This window comes from Acanthaster planci, linkage group LG14 (assembly GCF_054643075.1).
Source record: "Acanthaster planci isolate LZ-2023a linkage group LG14, COTS_SCS, whole genome shotgun sequence".
Classification (NCBI taxonomy): domain Eukaryota; kingdom Metazoa; phylum Echinodermata; class Asteroidea; order Valvatida; family Acanthasteridae; genus Acanthaster; species Acanthaster planci.
In genome coordinates this window covers 13607529-13632605 of record NC_141790.1, presented here as the reverse complement: position 1 = coordinate 13632605, position 25077 = coordinate 13607529, and the positions used below count along the sequence as shown (strand labels likewise).

General features: G+C 37.5%; 2 protein-coding genes across 16 annotated transcripts in view; one reads left to right on the top strand and one right to left on the bottom strand.

Moving 5' to 3' along the window:
- Positions 1 to 88: 88 nt before the first annotated feature.
- The window catches only part of LOC110981659 (uncharacterized), a 71811-nt gene continuing 46822 nt past the window's right edge, over positions 89 to 25077 (bottom strand). For 4 of the 9 annotated variants that reach the window (XM_087145586.1, XM_087145591.1, XM_087145589.1 and 1 more), the window contains 2 exons: positions 1823 to 2018; positions 89 to 1028 (listed from right to left, as the gene is read on the bottom strand). In XM_087145586.1, the coding sequence (XP_087001712.1) occupies positions 1012 to 1028; positions 1823 to 2018 (213 nt within the window). In that variant the 3' untranslated portion in view covers positions 89 to 1011. The other 5 variants (XM_087145587.1, XM_087145590.1, XM_087145592.1 and 2 more) reach the window with 5 other exon arrangements.
- On the top strand, positions 5685 to 17608 carry LOC110981660 (uncharacterized). Of its 7 annotated transcripts, none has more exons than XM_087145574.1 (6): positions 8083 to 13860; positions 14048 to 14156; positions 14543 to 14623; positions 15255 to 15298; positions 15726 to 15822; positions 16413 to 17608. In XM_087145574.1, the coding sequence occupies exons 1-6, from the start codon at positions 13751 to 13753 to the stop codon at positions 16440 to 16442; spliced, it is 471 nt and encodes a 156-aa protein (XP_087001700.1). In that variant the 5' UTR covers positions 8083 to 13750; the 3' UTR covers positions 16443 to 17608. The 7 variants fall into 7 exon arrangements, 6 of the variants coding, with proteins under 6 accessions (XP_087001700.1, XP_087001698.1, XP_087001703.1 ...); XM_087145572.1 differs by having other exon boundaries at positions 13407 to 13860; positions 15218 to 15298; XM_087145573.1 differs by having other exon boundaries at positions 13730 to 13860; positions 15218 to 15298; positions 16438 to 17608.

Sequence of the window (25077 nt, the reverse complement as noted above, 5' to 3'; positions counted from 1 at the left end):
TGACGGTTCATATTTTAGGAATCTTCCCACATGTACACTGAAAGCAGCATTGCGACAGTAGCATAATTATGAACAGAGACCGCTACTGTACAGCTTAGAACAGAGAATTTAATCCTCCTACCTCAATGTATTTATTTACAAAACTGCCCACAATATCCTAAACAGAAAAGCTACAAACTCAGTAAGAAAAAAAAAACCAACGTGTGAGAGGCATCAGTTCGATGAACAGTTATCTTACATTCTTACATGCCTAGGTATAAAATGATTATTTGAGATGACTTTCGAAAACAATGTCATCAACACTGTACTGGTTAATGAAATACACATCAGTTTTCAAGTCTCTTTCTATCCAGAAAGGAAATGAGACCTTATAAGGAACTGACAACTGTTTTAAGTTGTGCATATTGGAGTTTGCACTTCACATCTGATCATTGCTGTATTCAGAATAGTTTTGAAGCTTGGTTATAAAATACAACTCGCATCTAGCTCCATTGTCTATCACTGAAACATACTGAAAATGTTTGGTATTATATACCCTCATATACACCAGAACAGGCATTGCAGAAAAAATACCATAAACTAAAGGAATTATTTCATACACAGAAATCTTTTTCAAGTGGTGTTTTCTAAGTATTGCATGTATTTACGTAGCTGAGTAACTCTGAGTTTAGAAGAAATTAAACAACTTCAATACCCTAGATTGTTTATAATATATGGAACGGCCTCCAGCTACTCCACATGCTATTTTCATCACGGAAATCAAGCAATCGATATGGAATTAATGAGTTCCTGTGTGTCATCAAACCACTTTCCGAAGTCAGTTCTTATAATTACATGAAAAGACAGGTGTAAATGCATAAGTTCCATGTAAATATTGTGACGACTGCTGGAGCTTTATTGTGCAGATACCGTACTGTGTGAATGAGCGTGTTTGGCCGATGTTTTGGTACGGGCGCTGAGCGGTGTTGCACGGCTAAGCTCCTCACTGCGTCACGCTGGTAGGACTGATCGTCACGTATCAGGATCTTCTGTTAAATAAAACGAGAATATGAAAAGTGAAGAACACGAATAATACCGAATTATATATTACTATCACATGGTGTGACAGTAATGATAAGTTACCAAGTTATCTTGGTAAATTATAATTGGTAATTTATATACTCGGGAGCATGAATCCCAGACATCCGAACAGAACTGGTCAGTTGCCACATACATGTACTTGAGTGGATACATCGCATTGTATAAAAGCGTTGGACAGTTGGACATACAGGTCTTAACAAAATTAGACTAGTATTTTGAAATTTGTGTATGATTGTTTATTAAAGCACTCACTGTGCAAACAGTAAAGTACACAGTTTTGCTGCTTGTAGAGAATGCTTGCTCTGCTGCAAAATAGACTACCAGTAAAAACATCTAGGGATTAAAATTGCTCCACTTAGAAGTGTCAGATATCGGTTCATTGCCTTTGAATTTATCCAGTTCAATTTTTAGGACGTGAATGTTATAAGCTGTTACGATTTGGAAACCCACATGAAAGATTGAAGCACAATAAACAGTTGGGGACAAAGAGCGGTACAGGAAAATGTTTTCATAATCTTCTACATTTACAAGGAGCTTCAGTTTGGCAAATTTCAATCTCGAATGTAATACATATGAAATCTGTCGGTGTTTCTGAATTTCCATGTAAACCTATCAATGGATAGCACTGAAACACTTTGGAACTGACTAGACACGCTTAGGTCTCTACCTTTCCGGTCACTGAGCAACATTTGGACCATAAATGGTTATAGTGTCCCTTAGTAAACCCTTGGTATTCACGTACCTTTCCTTGGTTTCCTACTTCTTCTTGGCTCATTGCCATCGACCGGGGTCAGACCTTGGGGTATCATACTTTCACGATCTATCTTCTGAATGATGGAAGCCTTTCCCGAAGCCTTGCTAGGGTCTTTCGCTTCTGGTCTCGTCTCTTTCTTGCAATCAGTAGATTCCATGTTTGCCTTCTCTAGTCTAGCGAAAGCCTACAACAGAAACAAGAATGGTAGGATTGACTTGCACGAATGTGAGTGATGACACTGTTGTACGAACGGAACCTGCTGAGTAGTTATGAAGTAGTAGGCGCTCCACTGTCTACCCGTATGTTATGTGGACAATTCACCACTGTTGTGGGTATGCACGAAAACGGTACTGATCATGATGCCCCTATTCGCACATGACGCATGAAGAATTTGTGGACTCGAGCCTGACGCCATGTTAGGGCGTAGTATTAAAAACACTCATCTTTTATTATTTAGTTACCAGTTGTCAATGGGAATGGAACTGGGTAGAAGAATTTATAGCATTTTAGGTACAGATTTCTGCTTGAATCTCTAGCAAACATTAAGCAAATGAGAGAAAATGCACAACGAAGGAACACACACAAACGGGGTTTTAATTAACATTTCTATACTCTATATACTCTATATTCAAGGCACTGTAAATTCCCTTCCTTACTATGAACAAATTGGTTAAAAACGTCTCAGATTGCATGACAATCAAATACAGCAATATTGTTAATTTATTATCTGTCACTGGCCTCGAAAAACAGCCATTTAATTGGCATGAAAAAGGGTAAGACATTAACAGCATTCATAAAATAATCCAGGTATTCATATCATATAGATTTATGATCGGTAACTCGTCATCTTCTTGTGTGCAGTTAAATTTATTTTCTTACACAGCGACGTGTTTATCGGCGACCAGACAAGGAAGCTAGCCTGGACTGCAGGCAGTGGGCCGTGAGGGTATTGAAAAATAAATGTATATTGCTCATGGGTTTGCTATGGCAAAATTATTCTGACGGAAAGACAAACAATCGTCCCTTTATCCTCTGCTGAGACGCAAACAAAACTCAAACAAAACCACTTTCAGGAACAGCTGACGAAAAATCGATGAAAAGGTCCCACGTACACGGGGTCACAGGAGTAAAGGCGCGACCATGACCATTGCCAGGCTATTTTTGAGGAAGTAAATTTAGGGAACAAATTTAGACGATAAATATTCGCGTCCAACAGATCATTTTCACTTACCTTTTGGACAGGAATCAAATATTGAAGAAAGCGTAGTACAAAAAGACAAGCTGGTTGACGTGTCTGCCAAAATTTCGGCACAATCGCTCAAGGATATGAAATTGCTTAATTTGTTTAGATCATCCCTGAAATTGTACTCAACAAACCACCGACTGCAAAGCGTAAATGCAAATACACGAGAGCTCCAAAGGTGTCCAATTTTAGGCTGTTCTCATTAATAATTCCCCCCCGGAAACCAAAGATAGATTTTAGAATCCGGGGGGAGGAAGCACGCGCGCTGGATTATTGGGAAGTAACCGGGTATTTTTCTGTCTGGGTCATCCAGGACTAACCTTCAAATTATAATATGAATCCGTTGCCATGAGGATGAACCCACTTCAGGATGGTTGAACTTGTTCTTTTTGTTCGTCGTAAATGTTGCCAATGGTATTGCACATCATGGATTTTCCCAGGAGGTTATTTTCGTCGCAACAACATACCTCAGTATATGAGTAATAGGCCTGTACATCGGCCTAACGCGTAAGCTGCGACACACGGAAACGACGCATTGTGTATCTAACGAAATTTTCTTTCTACAAATGATTTGGACTCATTTTATTTCCTTAAAAGAATTCGCGGTAGTTGACGAAAATATCGATGGCTTATAAAGTATGGTTTACAAATTGTTGTAAGCTACACCATCTCTTTTGGCAAAAGTTTTGTGAATCACTGATTATTGTAATTTGACGGCAGTGAACATTTTATGAAACTGAAAAGTCGTTATGCATGTATGCGTCATTTTTCGGCACGTTGGTCGCTGATGATTGCTTGGAATCATTTTATTTTACTCAGGTTCTCTTGTTATATTACATTAGTTATTTAGCAAAGAAATGAGCGTTAGATTAGCAACAGCACCTTTACAAATGAAACAAATCTGTGGTATTTTACGAGGCTGACACTTTGTCGTACTTTGAAGACATGATGTATTTTCCTGAATGCAAAATTGTCCAAATAATAATTATCAAAGCCTTTTTTATTTTTGGGGCATCAAAATTGGAAGATTTTGTTCAAGAGAAACATAGATTAGAATTTTACTCCAAAGTTCAAGTGTGGTGTGGTGTGATGCCAAAACATACTTGGAGTTGCCTGATTGGATGAAATAACATGAGGTGAGCGCGTGATATCGGCGTGACGTAAACACTTCTGGGCACCAAACAAAAAATCCTTTCATAAACCATGCGTGGGTGGCAAAGATTCCAACAAAGGTTTTTTTATTGATTTAAAAAAAATAGCAGGTTGGGGATAACCGGAGCTCGGAAATGTTGGGCCTTGAAATTATAAAAGAATGCAATTGCCAAACAACTGGGGGAAACCCAAAAATATTTCAAGCAGAAAATGTGATTGCGAAACATCTGGAAAAACCAACATTTTTAAGGCATTTTTCACAGACAGGCCAAATAGGCCGCGACAAGCAGACTTACGAACGTTTACACGTCAATTGAAGCTACATGTGATATTAGAACTTAGCAGTACCGTGTCAAAATTAGGCTTTTCAGTTGTATCCCAGACCTCACAGCAACCAGGAAATTTAAGTACTTCTTTTAGAGGAAATGTTCTGTGCAAAAGAACCATACCAACACACTCCATATAAGCAAACATGTTTGACATAGTTATTGTTAACATATTTCCCCTGAATGAGGGGTACCTTGGAACTTCCGTTGTTACTCTGGGTTTCAGCTATGCAATGATGTACCTGGAATGATTAATGTGGCTCTTAGCACTGAATGAACCCATTAATGCTCTACAAGGCACAACCGAATGCTAAATTTTTTCTACAAGTCGCCTATCGTTTTAAGTGTGACATTCTATACTGTTGATTAAAACTAAATAGAATGCTGTAGGGTTTTAAAACCAACTTACAATTTGCACAAAATTTGAAATTTGATGCGTAAAAATAATTTTGCAAGATCTGACTTTGGTTTGAAAAATACTGCGCCGTATACGTTATCGTTATACTCGGACAACACATTATGATGGTTTCATTTACGTGCACACCCATTTCATTTCAAAAGAGTAAGTAAATGGACATAAGGGAAAGAGTCACTTGGGTATGCATTAAGAACACAGAATAATGATTGTGATGGTATGGCTTTCAAAAGCACTGCACAATCACCTTACCGTGCGTGAAAATGGGTGTTTGCCGAAAAATGACGCACCGCGTCTTTTTTCGGCACTTGCACAAGATGCTCCTATCATTGTAAATCGTTGAAATTATTAGGTACCATTGAATGTCTAAACATAGCCAACGTTCAATAACATCAATTGTACTCCAAATCCATGGCCCTTAGACAACGGTCTTACTATAAGGAACGATTTCCTATTTTTCATGTATATGTCCTTTTCAATCCACGCAAGGTTGATTCGGAATTCAGATAGAGCGACCTTACTTTGATGAATTTTAAATTTCAAGAATCCTGCGTCTTTCATCGAATGTCTTTTAAATATACAAAGAATGTGAAAATTTCATCATGTTCGGTCTTACCTTCAGTTGTACTATGATACACACGCAAACACAGTTATTTTGGCTCTGGCCAATAGCATGCCTAGTTTGACTTACATCAAACAGAAATTGCGTAGAGTGGTAGACAGTGTTGGCTTGTGTGAAATGTAAATCAGAGGAAGGTAATTGAACATGGCGGACGGCGGCGATCCCAAACCCGATGACAAGAAACGTAGAAAGGACGGTTCGCAGGCTGACGGCAACGATCCATTACGCGATCGAGTATGTATCCGAAGTGAACGTTTATTCAATTAAATGTAATAATATGTTGGAAAGTTTGTCAGACAGCATTGTCTGAGTACAGTTTCACTTGAAGCTTTGGAAGTTTCCAGAAAACGGAAAATGGCAGATTCTGTGATGTTGATTTTTCTTCTCTTTTTTCGTAATTATGTATCATCGACAGTACCGATGCCCACAATGTCCGTGTCTTCAAATAAATGTGAAATTTACCAAAGTTTACATGGAGAACAGAAATTCAGAAACTCTGTGAATATTTGTTTTGGGAGCAATAACAGCTCTATGCAAAGAAACAAAACAGTGGACTCACTATCACGAATCTTTTGTGCGTAACGAAGAAAGAAATTAAGACGATGATTTCCATATGATCAAGTAAATGTATAATCAATTTATCTGGGGGTAGCTGACGACTTTCCACCTTGTAACTAAAGTTATCTTGATCCAGAACAGGAAACGACTGTTTCATATGTTGTTAGTATTGTTTCAAAGGAAAATGCCATAAATGGTAATAAATTAAAGTCATTGTTTGCAGTAAGGTCTTCACCTCAGTCAACCTCATTATGTTAATAACAGGCATTCAAGTAACAAGTCTGTTTTGATAGTAAGTTTAAGTTATAAGCATAAGTTGTGTTTGTTTTTCAGCCAAGCGAGTCATGTTGTGTGATTATGTAAATACTGGCAACGTCTTTTGCATCAAGTCACGTTCTCAGACTGGAAATACTGCATACAATCCCTTTCTTTTGCCACTTGACAATACTTCATCTCGATCAAGCCACGCCGCATTTTCGAATCAACTTATTTCCATCAAACGTTCAGGTATACTCATTGATATTCTCTATGGCTTTATATTTAAGTATTTAGGACATTTTGTTCTGCATTCCTTTTATTTCCTCGTTTTGCCTGCATTTTTTTCTACACATATTTCTTCGTTGAATTGGTTCAACAGTTGGTCGTTGGTAATTTTGCCAGTGATAGTGATAGGTGAACAAGTGGATACGGTTTTGTAATTTCAATTTTGCCACATGAAAGTATATCGCCACAAAAATCATACTGCTTGTTCTTAATATCCTGTTTTGGGAATTTCAAATCGTAAATTTAACAAAATATAAAGGTAAACACGTGTCAAGCGGTAAAAATTCATCAATGGGGTTTGGTCATTTCTCGACGATCCTATCATAATGAAAACATTCAAGATTGCAAACAATTTAACCGCTAACTTCTATCTGAAGAGGAAATTCCATAAATCTTCATGCTATCTTTTAAAGGATACTGCAAGTCGATGTAAAATGCCACTTTCAATGACGGTAATTATTTCCGCGAAAGTGTCACTATAGTGAGCCTACACGAGCAAAGTAAAAAAACCCGCCATATTCCCTTTGTTTTTTGCAGCCTAATGAAGCGCGGTCTTGTACTGGTAACCTCTTAGGAAACAGGACACTTTACCAAGATGTCATGACGGATGCATAGGAATGACTGCTCTATAAAATTCAACCAACTAGATGACACTAAACAACGCAGTTCCACCTAACGGAACTCAAACTTTCGGCTAAGCTCGGAGGATTTTGTTCTCGAAAGTCTCTGCTGTCTCAAAGAGGTCCAATGTCATACAACCAACTGTTAAGATATTCTGATGAGTTTGGAAGATAGTAATCATTATTAATCTTAAACATTCTTTCAACCCCAAAGCAGACTGATGATTTCGCTAAAGGTCTTGGTGTAACTGTAGGCAATGGCATAATGTAACTAGATATATAAACACTGTGACCATGTAAAAGACTTATATGACGTCATGATTCATGTTTTCAACAGAAATATAACCAGTAACAAAGACAATCACTATTTACAGCGCATTAGGTTCAGATTTCAAACTGCAAAATAAATGCCATTTTAACACAATAGAAAATCTTTAAAACGTAAGATTTAGTAACAAAATCTTCTCTTCAAATGAAAAAAACCCAACAATTGTGAGATAAATGTCAGAATCTGATCCGGTTTGATACTGAGCAGGGCCCGTATTAACCATGATGGCTATCTATCTATATGATAGAAGGCCTACTTTATACTCACCTTCATTTAACTGACTCCAATATTCCGTACCAATGGAAGTCTGACAAACTTTCACATGTCCTCAGTGATCTTGTATTTATAGCCCTTCACCTCTGACAACGCAACTGTTGAAGTGTTCTGTCTGCCCCACGGTGTAGAATTTGCAACAGATCGAATGCATTTGTTTAAATCTCAACGTGTGTTTGTGATTTCACTGTAATTGATTGTTTGCTTTACCTAAATTTAATTTAAAACATAAGGATGATGGCTAGGAAACATTGATATAATTGTATAATTTCAGCCTTCTCAACTGAATTCATTTCACCTCCTCTTTCTTTAATGGGGGATTTGAAATTGAAACATTACACCAAAACGCTAAAGCAAAAAAGCTTTTTTTAATCTGCAGTCTGCACAACTTGCAGGCAAAGTGAATAACTGAATGATGAAAACTGAGTTTGACTAATGATATGTCAGCATTTGAAGAGTTTCATTGCTGAAAGCAATATATCCATTTTATTAATTTTGAGATGATGCATGATTATTGTCTGCTAAAATAAAGAGAATAATAAGAAAATATGATATACAATTTATCATATCTTCAAAAATACATATCGGACTTTGGCAGACAAGGTGTCAATTATCAGATATTTTTATGAACAAAATGTTGGTCATCTTAATTAACTCATATTTTAGAAAAATGATAGATATAGCGGTGTTTTTCCATGAAATTCTTCATTGAGTTTTTAAAAGTATGCAGTGCTTTGTAGCCTATGTACACAGGCACACTTAGGAGAGAAGCAAACTAACACTTCTGGGAAAAAGGTAGCGCTGGTCTATATACAATTTACGTGTGAGTGCTTCAACATACTTGTCCTAGTGATATAGCATAATTGTTTATTGTTATTTTAGAAGCTCAGTAGACTGGAGTGAATGACATACATGCGTAGTTACTATCCTTCGAGTGATATAAAAATAATAGAGAAGTCACATGTTTCTACAAAACTGAGCATGGTAAAACATTCCAGGGTAGATCAGTTTGAGAGAGTTTAAAACCGAATAAACTGGCACAACGATGTTTCGGCTGAGTAGTGACTAATTGCGATGATTAATTTCCATGGCTAATAAAGTATGGTTTGCACCATCTCTTTTGGCAAAAGTTTTTTGAATCACCGATAATTGTAATTTGACGTAGTGAACATTTTACGAAAATGAAAAGACGTGATGCATGTATGCGTCATTTTTCGGCATGTTGGTCGCTGATGATTGCTTTGAATCATTTTATTCCATTCACGTTCTCTTTGTTTTACTACTTTGGTCATTTAGCAAAGAAACGAGCATTAGATTAGCAATAGCACCTTTTACGAATGAAACTTTTATTGGTATTTTACAAGGCTAACATTTGGTAGTACTTTGAAGACATGATGTATATTCCTTAATCCAAAATTGTCCAAATGATAAATATCAAAGCCGTTTTGTACTTAATCGGAAGATTTTGGTGAAGAGAAACATGGATTAGAGTTTTACTCCAAAGTTCAAGTGTGGTGTGGTGTGGTGCCAAAACATACTTGGCGTTGTCTGATTGGATGAAATGACATGAGGTGAGCGCGTGATATCAGCCTGATGTAAGCACTTCCAGGCACCAAACAAAAATCCTTTCATAAATCAGGCGTGGGTGGCAAAAGCGCAAATATTCCAACAAAGGTTTTTTGTCGATTTGAAAAAAGTACCAGGGTGGGGATATCCGGAGCACAGAAATGTTGGGCCTTGAAATTGTAGAAATTGCCAAACAACTGGGGGAAAACCAAAATTCTTTCAAACAGAAAATGTGATTGCGAAACATCTGGAAAAACCAAAAATTTTAAAGCATTTTTCACAGACAGGTAAATAAACCAGGATTCGTTCTCTGGTGAATGGATAACGACAGCTAAGTCATGACAGAAAGGGAAGAATAAATTACTAGATTGAAAAATGTCTTTATTCATAAAGAAAAACCTTAAATATATCTAAAATGTATATCTTTTCGGTGAACCTATGCCAACATAATCAAAACAAGTCTTAATGCTATGCTTTTTTTAGAATTGAAAGGTTTGAAGAAGTAAATTGCCAGACTTTTTCTCAACGTCAAAGAAATCAGTCTTTTTAAACATCCCTGTCTGTAGGAATAAACTTCTCAGCGACTTTCAAATTTTTTCTCAAGAATTTCAAAATATATTGGTGTTTTAGGGCTCAAAGGGTGACCAAAATTACCCTGGGTTTGGGGCAACATTCGTTATGTTTTGTTTTTGGTTTTCATCAAACGGGGCATGAAAATCAAAATAATAATGGTTACCATGGTTACCACAAACAACGAAAGTGTTAAATAATGAATAACCATGATATTTCTGAATAAAATGGTACTAAATACGTCCACTTTACGTCCACTATACGTTTGAGAGAATAAGAACGTTTCAAAGCCTCGAGTGGTTACTGACCAAAGTTACCCGCTGACCAAAGTTACCCCATGTTAGGGTTCTTGGACAAACACAATATGATGGATTAATGCATGTGCACAGACAATTCATTTCAAAAGAGTAAGTAAACACACTGAGTGCAAAAGGTCATATGGTTGAGGATTAGGAACACAGACGAATGGTTGTGACGGTACGTCCTTCAAAGCTATTTTACAGTCACCGCATTGTACATGAAAATGGATAATTGCCGAAGAATGACGCTGGCGGTTTCAAAAGAGAAGGGCGATAAAACCTTTGCGTGTGAAAGAACCCACCGTCATTTTCCATTTCTGCTTCAATATTCTTTGCCCCTTTTCCGTCAATTTTAGGGACAATCGGGATCAAGCACTGAATCAATTTCATTTAGAGAAAAATGAGAGGAGAGTTATTTTTTCATTTCCCTTCTTTCAAAAACGTGTAACATGTAAAAAGCCCCCAAATGGAGCAGTCGCTCTTCAAAAAAGCCATAGGATTCCAAACTTTTGACAACCAAGACACGTTTGCCCGTAAACAAACTTGTTCCTGGAACCGTTGGGGGGGGGACTTTAGCTTAAAATAAAGAGAATCTGGCTTACCGCAGAAGATATCTTCTGGATATAGCTCACTGGGTTTTCTTCGCCTAAAGTTACGTGACATGAAGCATGGATAAAATACCTCACTCAACTGCAGCCCGATTGAAATCGACAGTTAAAAGATTTATTTTATCTTAAAGTTATTAGAAAATTGGAAAATTTTAAAAAGGATAAAGAAAATTCCAAAAAAGTTACGACAAGTTTGCCTTGAAGTTGGATAACAATTAACAATTGTCCACGCTGACAGAAATGTTATTTTGTGGATTGCACGATTATAAACACTTCTAATGACCCATTCAAGCACCGCTTTCTGAAAAAATGAGGCTTTTGAAGTTATAGGTATGCGTTATCTTGATCCAATCACGCACTACACATAAATCGAGAAAATCATTTATTAGCAGGTGACAAGAAATAAATGTTTTGAGTCAACCTGACACCTGGAAGTGCCCTTTCTGTCCAGACAAGCGAAGGAAAGTCGGTGGAAACACATCTAATAAGAATATCTCGCATGGTATCGAGGTGAATGTATTTAACATCAGATTTAAATATTTTTTTCGCAAAATGAAAGCGAATCGCGTAAATGTCTCAAAGGGGAGCTGCGTAAGTCAACTGCAGCGTGTTGAATGGTATACCAGTGTTTGGGCTTGAAGGACAAATGCAAGTAAGGCTATACAACGGAACTTGATGCTCTGTGACTTTGAGTGATTCACATATAAATACCGACAGCAACCAAACAACGTATAGTAATTTTGTAAAATCACGTTTTTTTGCCAAAGGGTCAGTGTTCTCATTCATTTTACCTTTAATTAATTTTGGAATATTTTGAGCACAACTTGTCATAAAATGTCTCAGATCATTGGTCATTTTTCAGTGATCATATTGCTGTACATGCATTCTTTGTTCCAGCCTGATAGCCAGTGTTGTTCGATTTCAATGGACCGGCAACCTTCCACAAGGAATTTATAAATCAACTGGATAAACATCCCTACAACTCTCAATCAACAGAACTCTCATAACCAAAATCCTCAATGATCTGGTTACCTGTGACCTCGCTTTATAGCAGGCTAATTTGTCACATGTGACTGTGGAGGTGTTGTGTTATAATTTTAGCTTTGTAAAATTTGAGCTAGTAATATCTTCAATAAAAAGAAATTGCTTGTATATCTTGCATTAAATTGTTGTGATTTTAACATGTAAAATGCAGGTTTTTTTTTACAAAATTGCATAAAGAGAACATTTTCAACAATATGAAAAGTTAACGTTGGACAGTCATTTCATATTACTAATCAGAATCTGATCTCCTTTAGTAAAGAAGAAACTGTATCCCTGTTGGCTTCAGTGAGATTTTTAACATTTTAGAAAAGCTTGCTCAAAATGAAAATGTCTGATTGTTTCCATTCACAACTGTGATCTCGATCAAGTCCAGCCGCAGTTTCTAACCAACAAATCTCAGTCAAACTTTTCAATATACTCAATAATATTCAGGTTTATAAGGTTTCAGGTTTATTTCCATACTATAGAAGTTAACAAAACTCAATTTATAATAGTACGGAGGAGGTCAGACAAAAAGTAGAAGCTTGAACTGGGTCTGCCCCTTGAAGGAGAACACATGTAACTTATACAATTCTTGGGCTGAAAACATTAATAATGCAGAAGTTTGAAGGTCTTCTTCACTTAGGTTTAATAAATTAATATGTTGAGAATAACCATCCTAATTCTTAGTTTACAACTCTAGTTACAACTTTGTCTGACGTAATTGCAGAAATATTGTGTCCTTAATTGTCATTTCATTGTAGCTCTAAATGCAGTCTTTGGGGGAATTCTGTTCTGGCAGCTTCTACATCATTATATAGTGACTGTCATTCGGATGGGTATAAATACTGGGGATGGGCACAGGCGTAACGAAGGCATTTTCCATGGGGGGGGGTGTCAGAGTCAATTTGCAACTACTTCGCTAACTTCTAGTCGTTTAAAATTCACCAAGTACGAAAAATGGAAATCTGTGGTAGGCTACATTTCATGCTTCAGAGGATATGCCGACGGCCAACGTATATCGTTTATGTACGATAATTTTACGTAATACGTAATTTTGGACTCATTTGTCAACCGAAGCACTATTTGCCGACTGGAGGGAAGTGCACCGCACCCCTACACCTCTGTCTCTAGGCCCTTGAGGAAGGGGGATATATCCCCCACTTTGAAATGTAAAGTCAAAGTATAAAGAAAAGAATAAACCACATCAAGAAAACATGTGTAAACATTTCTGACTGAGTTTTCAACCACATTGAAAGAAATTCAGTCCCCCCAGCTTCAGACGGTTCCAAATGATACGAAATTAGAGGAGTTTTTATGATAAAAGTAACTCCAATTTCTAAGGAAGATATCCCTGAACGTACCCTTTTGCAATTATGGATTTGACTTTTTTGAGGTTTTTATTGTTTTGTCTATTTTCAAGAAAGTATCAGCCACAATCAAAATTTAAAAATGCCCCAAAGAAACCAAACCCTGGATGAAAGTAAGGTTATTAAGGTTTCCACACGAATTCTAGAGAGCAGTCAGCAACAATTCAAATCTAGTAACACTATGCATATGGAAATCTGTGTAACAACAAATTTATATAGTAGTTATGTCTGATTACTGAACTTCGAGGCGACCAGGCACATTAACATTTCAACTGGTCAGGGTAGTGAGACTATTGGCCAATGTCGGGCCACGTTTAGCTGACGTCATAGGTTGCATGATGCATGATGTAGATGGAGACATAAAATAATTCGATTTGCTGGTTTACTGAGAATCGGAGTAATGTGTTGGGCGAATTCAACATGGCTGGCAATAGTGGTCCTCTTCGGCAGCCAAAAGTGTCGACAAAACCGCACCCACAGCCAGATATCAGTGACCTACAACGTTCACGAGTAAGTAACGGCTACAGATTTCAATAAGCTTGTTTTTTATCTTGTTGGCTCAAATATGGAAAGCTCCTTTATTCTAGTTTCATTTCAGTCCCAATAAAGTTTGCCAGAGTTCGATATCTATTGCTTTTAGTGAGGATTTAGACTTTTTTATTTATGTGATTGTTTTGCATGGTTTAACGATGCAAAGCGTTGGAGGTGCCATTTTTGTAGGGCGACATTTCGAACTTGGAATGGATTATTTCGACATCTTCAAGACCGTGGTCACTGGTTGTAAAAAGCTCACGTTAGTTGCGATGGTGCATAAGTAGAAGCCCTCGCAGAACCTGCATCTAGATTAAAAATCATCATGTTATTTGAAATGCCCTGACTTTGAAACTCAAAATTCCATGAAATATAAAACAGGTCTTATGTGTTCAGAAATTATTACAATTCAGAAGTGAATGAAAAGTGTGGTTTACGTCTATTATAATGCAGCTTGATGCAAAGCAATAAACGCTCTCTTTGAAACGATTGTCATTCATGAAGGTAGCAAACCCGTATCTTATTTTAGGCACTGAATCGAGCATGCCAGCACATTGAACCTCTAGTAATTTTTATGAAATGTTTGGGCAGTATTAGACAAATAACAAACTTCTAAGGTATTTATTTTTGTTTGCATGCATGATTTTATCATGACTTACAGCCTTGGAAGTGTCACTTGTGTTCTGAGGCATATCCTACAGAAGCTGCACGCAATCAACACTTAGTTGAGATACATGCAAAGGTAAATCAGAAAAGGTTGTTTCAAAATGTGCTAACAGATTTGCCAAAAGTTTAATTACGTTAATCATTGCAGAGAGTACAACCTATAAACGGAAGTTGAGCACTTAATGCAACTGGAATTTGTAAAACTTTGCGGGGATTGGGTTTTGGACAACTTTTGCCTGAAAGTGCATGAGTTATCCGCTATGTAGTGCCCCCATAATAATATTCGTCAGTTAATTGCACTTGTACCAGGCCATTTACAAATGCAAACGCTAGGTGCCATGTGTATAAAATACACATTGCCGGCCAGGTTTTTTACAGATCTTATATATTAATAATCCTGTTTATTTCAGGTTTTATATCTATCTATAAAAAGCAATTGATGGATAAAGACTAGAGTGATCTGTTTCAAGTGTTACGTTGACTGGAAGAAGTCATAAACATTACTACTCCTAATCACTTGCTTCAAAGAAAGATCTTGAATTCTAAAGATAACGAAATGTACACTATGCGTTAAAATGATCACAAAGCAGCAATAAGCTGGCATATTACTAAAAGTGACAATCTTTTACTATGATGCTTCCTTTTTGCATGACGTTGTTATGACGCATAGCCATGGAACTGTCATGGGTGTCCATTTGCGTTTTCAGATGAGGACTCACTCCGTCGACACATGCGGAGCAAACATTTTGAGGTGATAATTCGCTATGATTTAAGTACATTCCAAAATTCATACTGATTTTTTTAAAAGAATATCACTAAAGGAAGTCTTGAATGTTCACTCGAAGGGGCATTCTGCTATTCCTCGGCTGAGATGAGTAAAACGCCACGACTAATTTCATCTGAATTAAAGTAAATTAATGTTAATTTTATAATAGAAATATACACGTACATTAGCCATTTGTAGAGGCCAAGAAAGGATATCAATCACAAGATTTCCCAATTCTGTGTCAGACATGTAGCCGAGGATGGCCCCAAAGCGATACGAGGTATAAACACCTATAATGACTCTTTTGAGGTATGCACTCTTGATACTGAGAAATTTTAACGAAAGGTAGAAAGAAAGGTTCTAATTATTGAAGTCAACTTTCGCCCCTTTTTCTTTGATATTTGAGATACAGTGGTCCTGGTGGAAGTGCCCTTTCTGTCCCTCCCCATTTCAAACAGAAAGAGGTCGCTGGCAGCACATGCTACAAGAACACCTTAAATGGTATCAAGGTAAATAAATGTGAACTCAAATTTACATTTTTTAATGAATAAATGCGACTCAAAGGGGAAACAATAAACGATTATACAAACCAATTATAGTTGTATTCAGAAATGATGAACTTGAGAGGCATAAGAGGAAAGTGATTTTGTAAATAAACAGTCACAAATCAACTAATGAAAGAGTGTGAAATCCTTTGTCATAGATTTGATTAATCACGAATATTTTGCGTTACGTTGTGTTAAATCTAATGGCCTTTTCTCGATGATAACGCAGCAATTGTTCCATTCAAGATTGCTTTGGGAAATTAATGCATCGTGCATGTGAAATCTCTGCAATGAGCCAGTACGGTATTCTAACAGCGCATGCTCAGTCCGATGATATTCAGGAACTGCTACACGTGCGTGTGATAGGCTGTCCTATCAGGGCAGCCATACCCTGACACGCGCGCGTGCTCTGTTCCCGAAAGACCTTGGCTTTTTGACATACCGAACTAGTTCATTATTACAGATTAAGCAGTCATGTAGACCTTTCCATCATGCTGAAAAATAAACGTCAAAATAAGCTACAGATTATCCCGGAAGAACAACTTTATTAACAGACAAAAGCCTGCATCTTCGTTCCAGCCTGATTGGCAATATCTGATCCTGTGAGTTCCTGTGACTTCATGAGAAGCGGAAAACTGTGCTGGATTTTGAAAACGGACAAGTAACCTTCTATACAAAGGAGTGACTACTTCACAAAATGTCAGTTAGATGAAACCAAAACAAGGCTCAAACCGAAGTCTCACAAACTTTTCAATATCCTCAACGGTCCGGTTACCTCTAGCCTTTGTTCTGTATTACGCCCATTTCTTTTATGCAACCGTTGAGTTTTTTGGGATACAGTGGGAAAATGAGTGAAGATTGCACATGTAAATCCCGGGTTGGTGATCGATGATTACTGCCATTGGTAGGCTATGCGTATATGGCTTTGGACGAATCAATTAAACACGATTTAGGTATGGCTTTGAAAACAGTCATTACACCAGTAATAATGGCCCTGCTTATTTATAATGAATTAATTGGAATTTAAGGCTATTCAGCTATTTGAAGCTGAAGGTTTAGCAACACAAACTGAACATTTAAATGATAAAATTCAATCTCATAATACAAAGAATGAGCCCTGTAGTAGCCCTGTCACGCTCCGAAACCAATTAGAAAAGTTCAATGGAAAAGTGCAAAGTACTGGTTGTTATAATGCGAGAGTGATGTCTATGGAATGTCATGCGTTGCAGAGAATTTAAGAATAGTAGAAAGTTATTTGAGTTTGTAGATTTCGAGTGAAAAGATATAATTATCGTTAACTACAAATTTAGAATAGCATCCAATAATCAATTGGTTACAGTAGTACAAGAGTAATTACTTTAGCACTGTAAGTTTCTTTTCTGATAATCAACTAAGAACAGGTACTAGCATTCCGCTAGTGTCAAACATTTGTATGCATGGTGAGCTAGCACTGTTGAAAATTGGTTATAAACGACATGTTTCCTTTTGAAACTAAATTACCTGCAGTTTCATTGCAATGACAATTGCATTGCTCGCTTAATTCAACTCAGCTAAACTCACTAACATGAATGTGAATTAAAGTCATTCCAAGAATGGACAGGATTTTTTGTACAACGATTTCTCACCACGCGATAGTTCAGTGGCAATTCATTACATTTGGAAATTTTAAATGTACCTTGTAGCATTGGAAGATTTCGTAACATCATCGGAAATTCCGACCAAGAAATGAATAAAACAGCGATGCAAAGACTGCAGTCTCTCATATTAATGCTGTCGTCACTTGGTATTCCCCAGTATAAGCGTGCCATTAGCATCCCAACGCGTGGTAGGACTGCTCCCATTGGCTGGCATTTTTTTTCCTACGACACGTCATACAAAATGTCCCAAGTCGTTGGGTGAATCCCAAGCTATAAAATGGCAGCGTTGTTGGTGAGCCCTTAAATGAGAGATTGCATCCTTTCTTCTCACGTGATAAACTTTCCAAGACATAAAATAATTTTGTCTTCAAAAGAACTTGATTGAAAAAGAACTGAATAGCGTTCAACAACATCGTCTGGATTAGAGACTGAGTTACGAGACTTGTTAAAGCCCTTAGCAGGAAATCCTGAGACGACAAGATGGGATGGAATGATCCAGAACGTGGGTGGGTTAACCATTCGACGTGGCCGAATTCATCAACGAATGACCCAAAACGGTATCGTGTAAGTGTAAATCTTCGAATTGTTAATGTCTTACTCTTGCAATATCATAATTTTCATTGAAGTTATCTGTATAAAACACCGAGTTTGGGCATCTGAAATAATTAGCCTAAATGCTAATCGATAGCTGATATTCGTTAGCACGCCAAATCAACATTGACAATTGTGTGAAATTTGAGAGCAGTTTTTGTCCTTTAAACCCGAAAATTTAGAAAAAAATTCTGTGTCTTCATAGCTGCCTGTGCTGATTAAATTTGACGGAAAAGATATGTAAACCATAAAAGTTAATTATATTCATATGTAAATTTCCTTACTATTCAGTGTTTTAATTTCGGCCTTCCCAAAGGATTACAAATCTTTGAAGGAGGTTAGTTTTCAGAGAAGCATTACTAAAAAGGAATTTCTTTTTGTTTCTTCTTCAGGATTCCGAATGTTGCGGCTGTTCAGGCACTTGCTGTTGTGTCATTGCTACTATCATCACTGTAGCAGTGGGAACAGGCGTGGTGCTTCTGCTGAAATTCGCGTTCCATCTTTTCTAGGCTCTCTGCTGTGACTACCGACACCGTGTCCCTGGTAGGATCTGACGGGGCGCCACAAGCCTGAACCAGGCGCATGAATGCCAGTGCTTCACGCTTCAGACACTGACCTTCCACGGAAGCTGGAGACTCGTTACGGAACTGCAAAACGTTTTGTATACCGGATGCAAACATTAACGTTTGATTTAGTAGGGGGGTTTGCTGGTCACAAAAGTATTCTCTCAATCGAAATAGCTAGAAATTCTCAAGGGGGTTACCAGTCACAAGAAAGAGGACTTTCCTCCTAAAAGGTCCATTATTGTATTCGATTCTTTAAATGCAAATTCGATTCTTCAGTGCTAAAAATCAACCTGATACACGTATAAAACAATGACCTTTACATACATTTGTGGAATACAACATAAAAGGAATACACCAATAACAATAATTTAGTTGCTTGGAAAACAAAAACTATGTATGATTTAAAGTGATTGCAAGTTCAGGAATACTGAATGGTCGTAATAAAATCTTTTACATGTTTACTTTGCGAGTTTGCGAGTACACTTTCATAGACTGTACATTATTAATGCCCATTATTTTTTAAAGAATGGGATGATAAAGAATGGAGACGTTTGTTCTGTTAACTAAACTCGTGGAAAATAGAAAAGACATAATGTATTTATTATAGTGAAAAATGTGTTTGTAGGGTAAGGGTTGGTGTCGTATCAGTTTTGTCCAATTTGAATGACAAATCCCAGTGTATAGTAACCAAAGTACTCTTCAATCGTTGTCAGTGTTTACAGGCTATGCTGTGTTTAGTATCTGCAGTCCGATGGCTATCTCAGTACTGTTTAGACCATTTATACCAAAGTAAACTGAAAAATAGTACTTAACGGTTCATGAAGCTTTAGAACCTGCAGTATCATAAAGAATCATTTCTTAAGTTGTCTCTCTCTATTAAACGTCTAGATGGGATAAGACAATTGAAGCAGAGCAATATGAACAAAGCACTTCGAGCACTCTTGCTGTTCTTTTTTTAGAGAGATATTAACCTGTTGTTTATTTCCATGACATTTTATATACTCCCAGAAACCCCCAAAGGGTCGGCACAGACTGTCGTACACAGAATGAATTTCCTGTAAACATGTCTGTCTTTCATTGTTAGTACATAGGCCAATTGCATTGGCTGAATGGACTACACAGCACATCTGTGAAATGCATGGCCATGTGAAACATTCAAGATCGTCTCAGAGTCAGTGTTTAGTAAGCGATAGAAAGAGTGTTTGAAGTAACAAAACACTTTTATGACAATGTCAGATGACCGCAATATTGGGACACAGTTAACTAAACAGCCTACATGCCGTCACTAAAACATTTCTTTGTAGTTTATTTAAACAAGCCTTTGTAGCAGTATTGTTAGAACCTCTTTGAATGAGATGAAAAAAAAGAAGATTGTGTACGCACATTAAACTTACAGAGAGGTTTGCGCCCTGTTAATAGGCCACTTTGGTGATTTCAAATGAATTAAGAACTGCCCATTTCCCCCGAAATAATTAATGTTTGATAGTATGCCCCTCTGCATCACAGATAACATAGATCTGTATCTAAATACAATGAATTAGGGTCGTTTCGTGATTGGCCAATACTAGGCTCTGTTTGGCTGACGACACCCTTAGGTTGCTCGGGGAAAAAAGGGTCGTGTTGGATCACTAACACTAAAGTAGATGTACGGCACACACCTGTTCAACATGAGCAACAACGACCCACCACGCAGAAAACAAAAACCACAAAAACGTGGTCCACAAGGAGGAAAAAATGACCCACCACGCACCAGACGAGTGAGTATAGACAACAGAAACCTGCTGTTACTATGAAATGGTTGTAGTCGTATGCATAGGCGTGTTCTCTTATCACAAAATCGTTGAGTTCATACTTTCTGGCGCCGTTTTAATGCCAATGGGTTTGTCTTCCGTGTGAAATATCATGTGGAGACGCAGTGCAAGATCCCAACAAGCTGAGCGTTTTATAACGAAGTACCATGCACAGCATTAAAAGGTGCTGCTGTTTTAAGAAGACATTTTAAACTTAGGACAGGCTATTCTGACCCTAAGATCTTGGTAACTGATGGTAAAAAAGCTCACACTAGATGCCATGGATCGAAAACAAAACACTGTACGCTAAATGTGAATCCTAGTTACACTTATCATGTTATTTTCAATCCCTTGGGTTTGGAGCACTGCGAGAAAACAAGAAAAACCATTCCGACCAATGATGGGACGGGTTGTTATCATTAAAATGCAGCAACCAAGTATTTGAGAGTTAATTTCCCCCCTTCTTTGCATAATATTATGGCGTACAGCCGCTGAGGTGCCCTTATTGTTCGTCAACATTTGCAATCCTGGAAAACCTCCTACAACATGTATTCGACCACCACCATGATCAGTACTGAGGTAATATAACACAGTGTAACCAGGTTCTTAACGGCATTATGTTGGAACATTCCAAAGCGCATCAACAACAGGAATATCAAAATTTACTTACTAAGTCAACAAATTCAGAGACATTTCCGGGCTAGGGGCTAGGGTGGGAAGAGCTAGTTGCTCGATAAAAGAGGACAGTATATTTTCCCTTGCACACAGAATAAATACTGTCCGTTCAATAAATAACATAAGTAATGTAGTTCAGTGGAGCCTGTTATATCTTCATTCAAACCCTGATGCTCATAATAGTCATCACGACTGCAATACATAGACACGTCGAAATAGAAACCAATCAAGATTACCAGCAATTCTCTCCTCTGACTTTTATCTTGACCAGGCCCCTTTATTAGTCTTCATGCCACCGTTTCCAAAAAACATCGATGTTAAGCTAGATTAATAGATGTAATTCCCCCTACATTAAAACTAACAGAAAAGTCTTTTCCATCGTGTTACTGAATAAACAGAACACAAACATAAAATAACACAGACGAGCAGATAAAAAGGACAAAGAAAATGCGTCATATATATATGCTTTTTCGTTCCAGGTTTCTTGACTGCCCTGTAAATTGACTGACCCTGTAAGTTCTGGCGATTTGTCGAGCAACAAGATTTTTGACAAGGATGTTATGACGGGCACTCATCACCCTTATTTAAGACTACTTCAGAAAATCTCAATTGGATGAAACTAAAATCTCATAAACATTTCTGATACCTTCAACGATCTGGTTATCTCTAGCTCTTGCTTTCATGTAGGCCCATTTCCCACGGACAGCAGAAGTGTTCTGTGGGAAACTGGACAATAACTAAAGTTTGTTGATATTCTTTTTAAGTTCCCTAAGATTGTTAGTGATTTCGCCAGTGGTTTTTGTGTATTTTAGACAGTCACATTATTTAACTGCAAGCATAAACACTTGGAACGCATGAATAATTATGTTATTGGTACACAAACTTAATTTTGTAGTTTTAGCTTTGCAAAATAACCTGCAACAGCGACTCTGCCTGTTTGTGATGAGCTCCATGGGATTTCAAATCCCAAATAAGACCACACGTTTTAAAGATATCAACAGCGAAACAGTGATTTGATAAGTTGTCAGATTATAATCCTGTTAACATGCGAAATATAGGCTGTATTGTAGCCCTATCAAGCTCCGAAAAGAATCTGGGGTAATTTCGAAAAGCTCGTGCATATTTGAGAAAACTTCTGATAGTTTCCTTTTTCATTGGGACAAGGACGTCTCTGTAGAAAGTCATGAGTGGAAGGGAATGTATAAAATCCGGAAAATTATTTCTGCTTCTTGGTTTCGATCGAAATGACACTATTGTGACTCGCTATTAGTTTAATAAAGCGTTCAGTAATCATTTATTAGCATTCTTAGTAAAGTGTACTAATTATACATATTTATCATTCCCAAGTCTTTTTCTGTGAAATGTGATTTCAGACAGTAATGCAGTTCCCTTTTGTAATACTTTAAAATGTACTCAGTCAGTGTGAAATATTTGTACGCATGATAAGCATCATTGGGAATGGATTGCCGATAACCTCATCCCCTTTTTTTGGATAATACACGTAGTTTCACTGCAACAACAAAGGTAGCTGTTTCGGTTATGAAATCAACTCCGATAAAAATGAAATAAGGTTTGCCCTTGACTAATATATGAATTACAAAACTGCTTCTCAGCCTGCAAGAGTTTAATAAGACTTCTGAACAATGTCAAGGATAAAGGTATTAAGTTTTGGAAAGTTTACATTTAACTTTCGTTGAAATGAATGGTTTTGCAACATCAAAGGATTTTATGACAAACGTCACAAACATTGCACTGTTCCCCTATCCTAAACTGTACGCTGTCGTCACGTGATTCCCCGGTGAGCACGACCATTAGCATACTAACGCGCTGTTGGACTGTTTTCTTTGGCGGACTTTTTTGAACAATACGTCATAATGTCCCAAGGTCTCGGGTAAAAATCAATCCTATAAATTGGCAGCATTATTTATGAGCTATTAAATGAGGAATTTGATCCTTTCCTCTCATGTTATTGCTTTTTCAAGATACAAAATAATTATGTAGATAAGACCGTCACGAATCACGGATTTTAACTGAAGTGAACTCTCACATAGTATCCGATATCCTCAAAGATCATGTTTAGATACAAGGCCCTTGTTCTGCAGCAGACCATTATCTTGCACGCAGCTTTACGATAATGATTAAATCGTATATTTTTTTTCTAGAACCCCATAAGGTGATGATTATTTCGTTAGTGGCTTTGTGTGACTTAAAACAGTCACGCGATTCAACTGCAACACATTGATATGTTATATGTAAACAGACTGATAGATTGTTATAATTTTAGCAGGGTAAAATACAGCTGTATCAGAATATGCGACGACACTGCTTTTGTAATGTTCGAATCGCAAAATAGGGTTATTGTAACTTGACAGAATTTTTTTTAAATGTACAGTTTGGGTAAACAGGGTAAAAGTGTTACAATGAAGCAATCATCAGATAATTTTTTCGAATGTGATCTTTGTGAACGTTGTAGAGAATAAGTTATAAAATACGTCACGCCTCCTTAAGAAACCAACACTAGTTTCATGGAACGACATATGTAGTTATTTTAGTGCTAAAATCAACTTAAATTTAAAAGAAAGAAAGAAAAAATTCGTTGTTTGACTAAATTGTACAAGATATTCCCATCATGCAAAATAGTTGGGAAACTGTCGTTGACAATATTCGGGATTAAGGTATCATTGTAGTCGGACACTTTAAACTTGTTTTAGAAATGAATGATTTCGTAACATCACATAAATTGTCTGGCAAAACTCCACACATAACGCTTTGTCTGCGAAACCCAGCAGAGTGTGTTGCTGTTTAATGTTACGCTGACATCATTTGGGATTCCCCAGTAAGCGCGTCTATTGGCATAGAAACACCGAGAAAGGGCTGCTGCCATTGGCTGACATTTTTGGGTGAAATGGCTGAAAGACACGTCATTCAAAAATGCAGATATGTCGGATGAAAACGACAGAGCTATAAATTCGCAGCGCCCCTTGTTAGTCTTTAATTAAAACTGGAAATCTTTCCTCTCATGCCATTGAGCTAACAGATTCTTCGAAGTTATAAAGATTTTAATAGCATTCGGTGGTATTGAGCAGATCGAGATAAAGTCCTTAGACTTGGAAGAGTTGATTATTAGCAAGGAATTCCAAGACCTTAAAGATGAGTTGGAACGATACAGGAGGCGGGGGGTGTACTCAACAATGCTTCTCACTAGCCTCGGTGGCTGATCCATGCAGGTCTCGAGTAAGTAAATCTCCCAATCATTAATATTGTGGACCCCACGGTCTTTGAGCGAAGGCAATTCGCACACAAAATGCTGGGCCGTTTGCATTAGAAATAGTTGACACCCTTTCGTCGATAATCATGCTTTATCAACCCTGGGTGGCAATTTGAAATTTTTCGCGAAAGGTTTTAGATACTATTGGCAACTCATAACGAGAATTGGAACAATTGTTGTCTTTATTCACATGTGCATTAGTGAAGTCTTTACTTCGGCCATTTTAATTTAGGTTCTCCAACAAGAAGATGAATCCCTTAGCTGACTCGGGGAAATGAATAATATTAGAAAACGCTCTTTCCGTTTCAGGAGTGTTGCAGTTGTTCCAGAACTTGCTGTTGTGTCACTTCATGTGTCATCATTGCAGTATTAGTAGCCGTTGTGGTTATTATTCTGAAATACGGGTTCCTTGTCTTCTAGGCATCGCTACCACGACAGCAGCCCCTTACCACGGTAGAATGTGGTGGTTTCCAAGCGCCTGAATCAGCTGCGAGAACGCCGGGGCGTCAACCCTCAGAGACTGACCTTACACGGAGGCTAGTGACTCGTTAAAACATGAACAGGACACTTCTATTCACAAACACAAGCCTTACTAGGGCGCAAATAGGATTCCCTCCCAAAAGTATGCTTAAATAAAATGGCAGGAGAAACTTTAGAGGGACGATGGGTACCAGTCACGTAGAAGCTGCTCC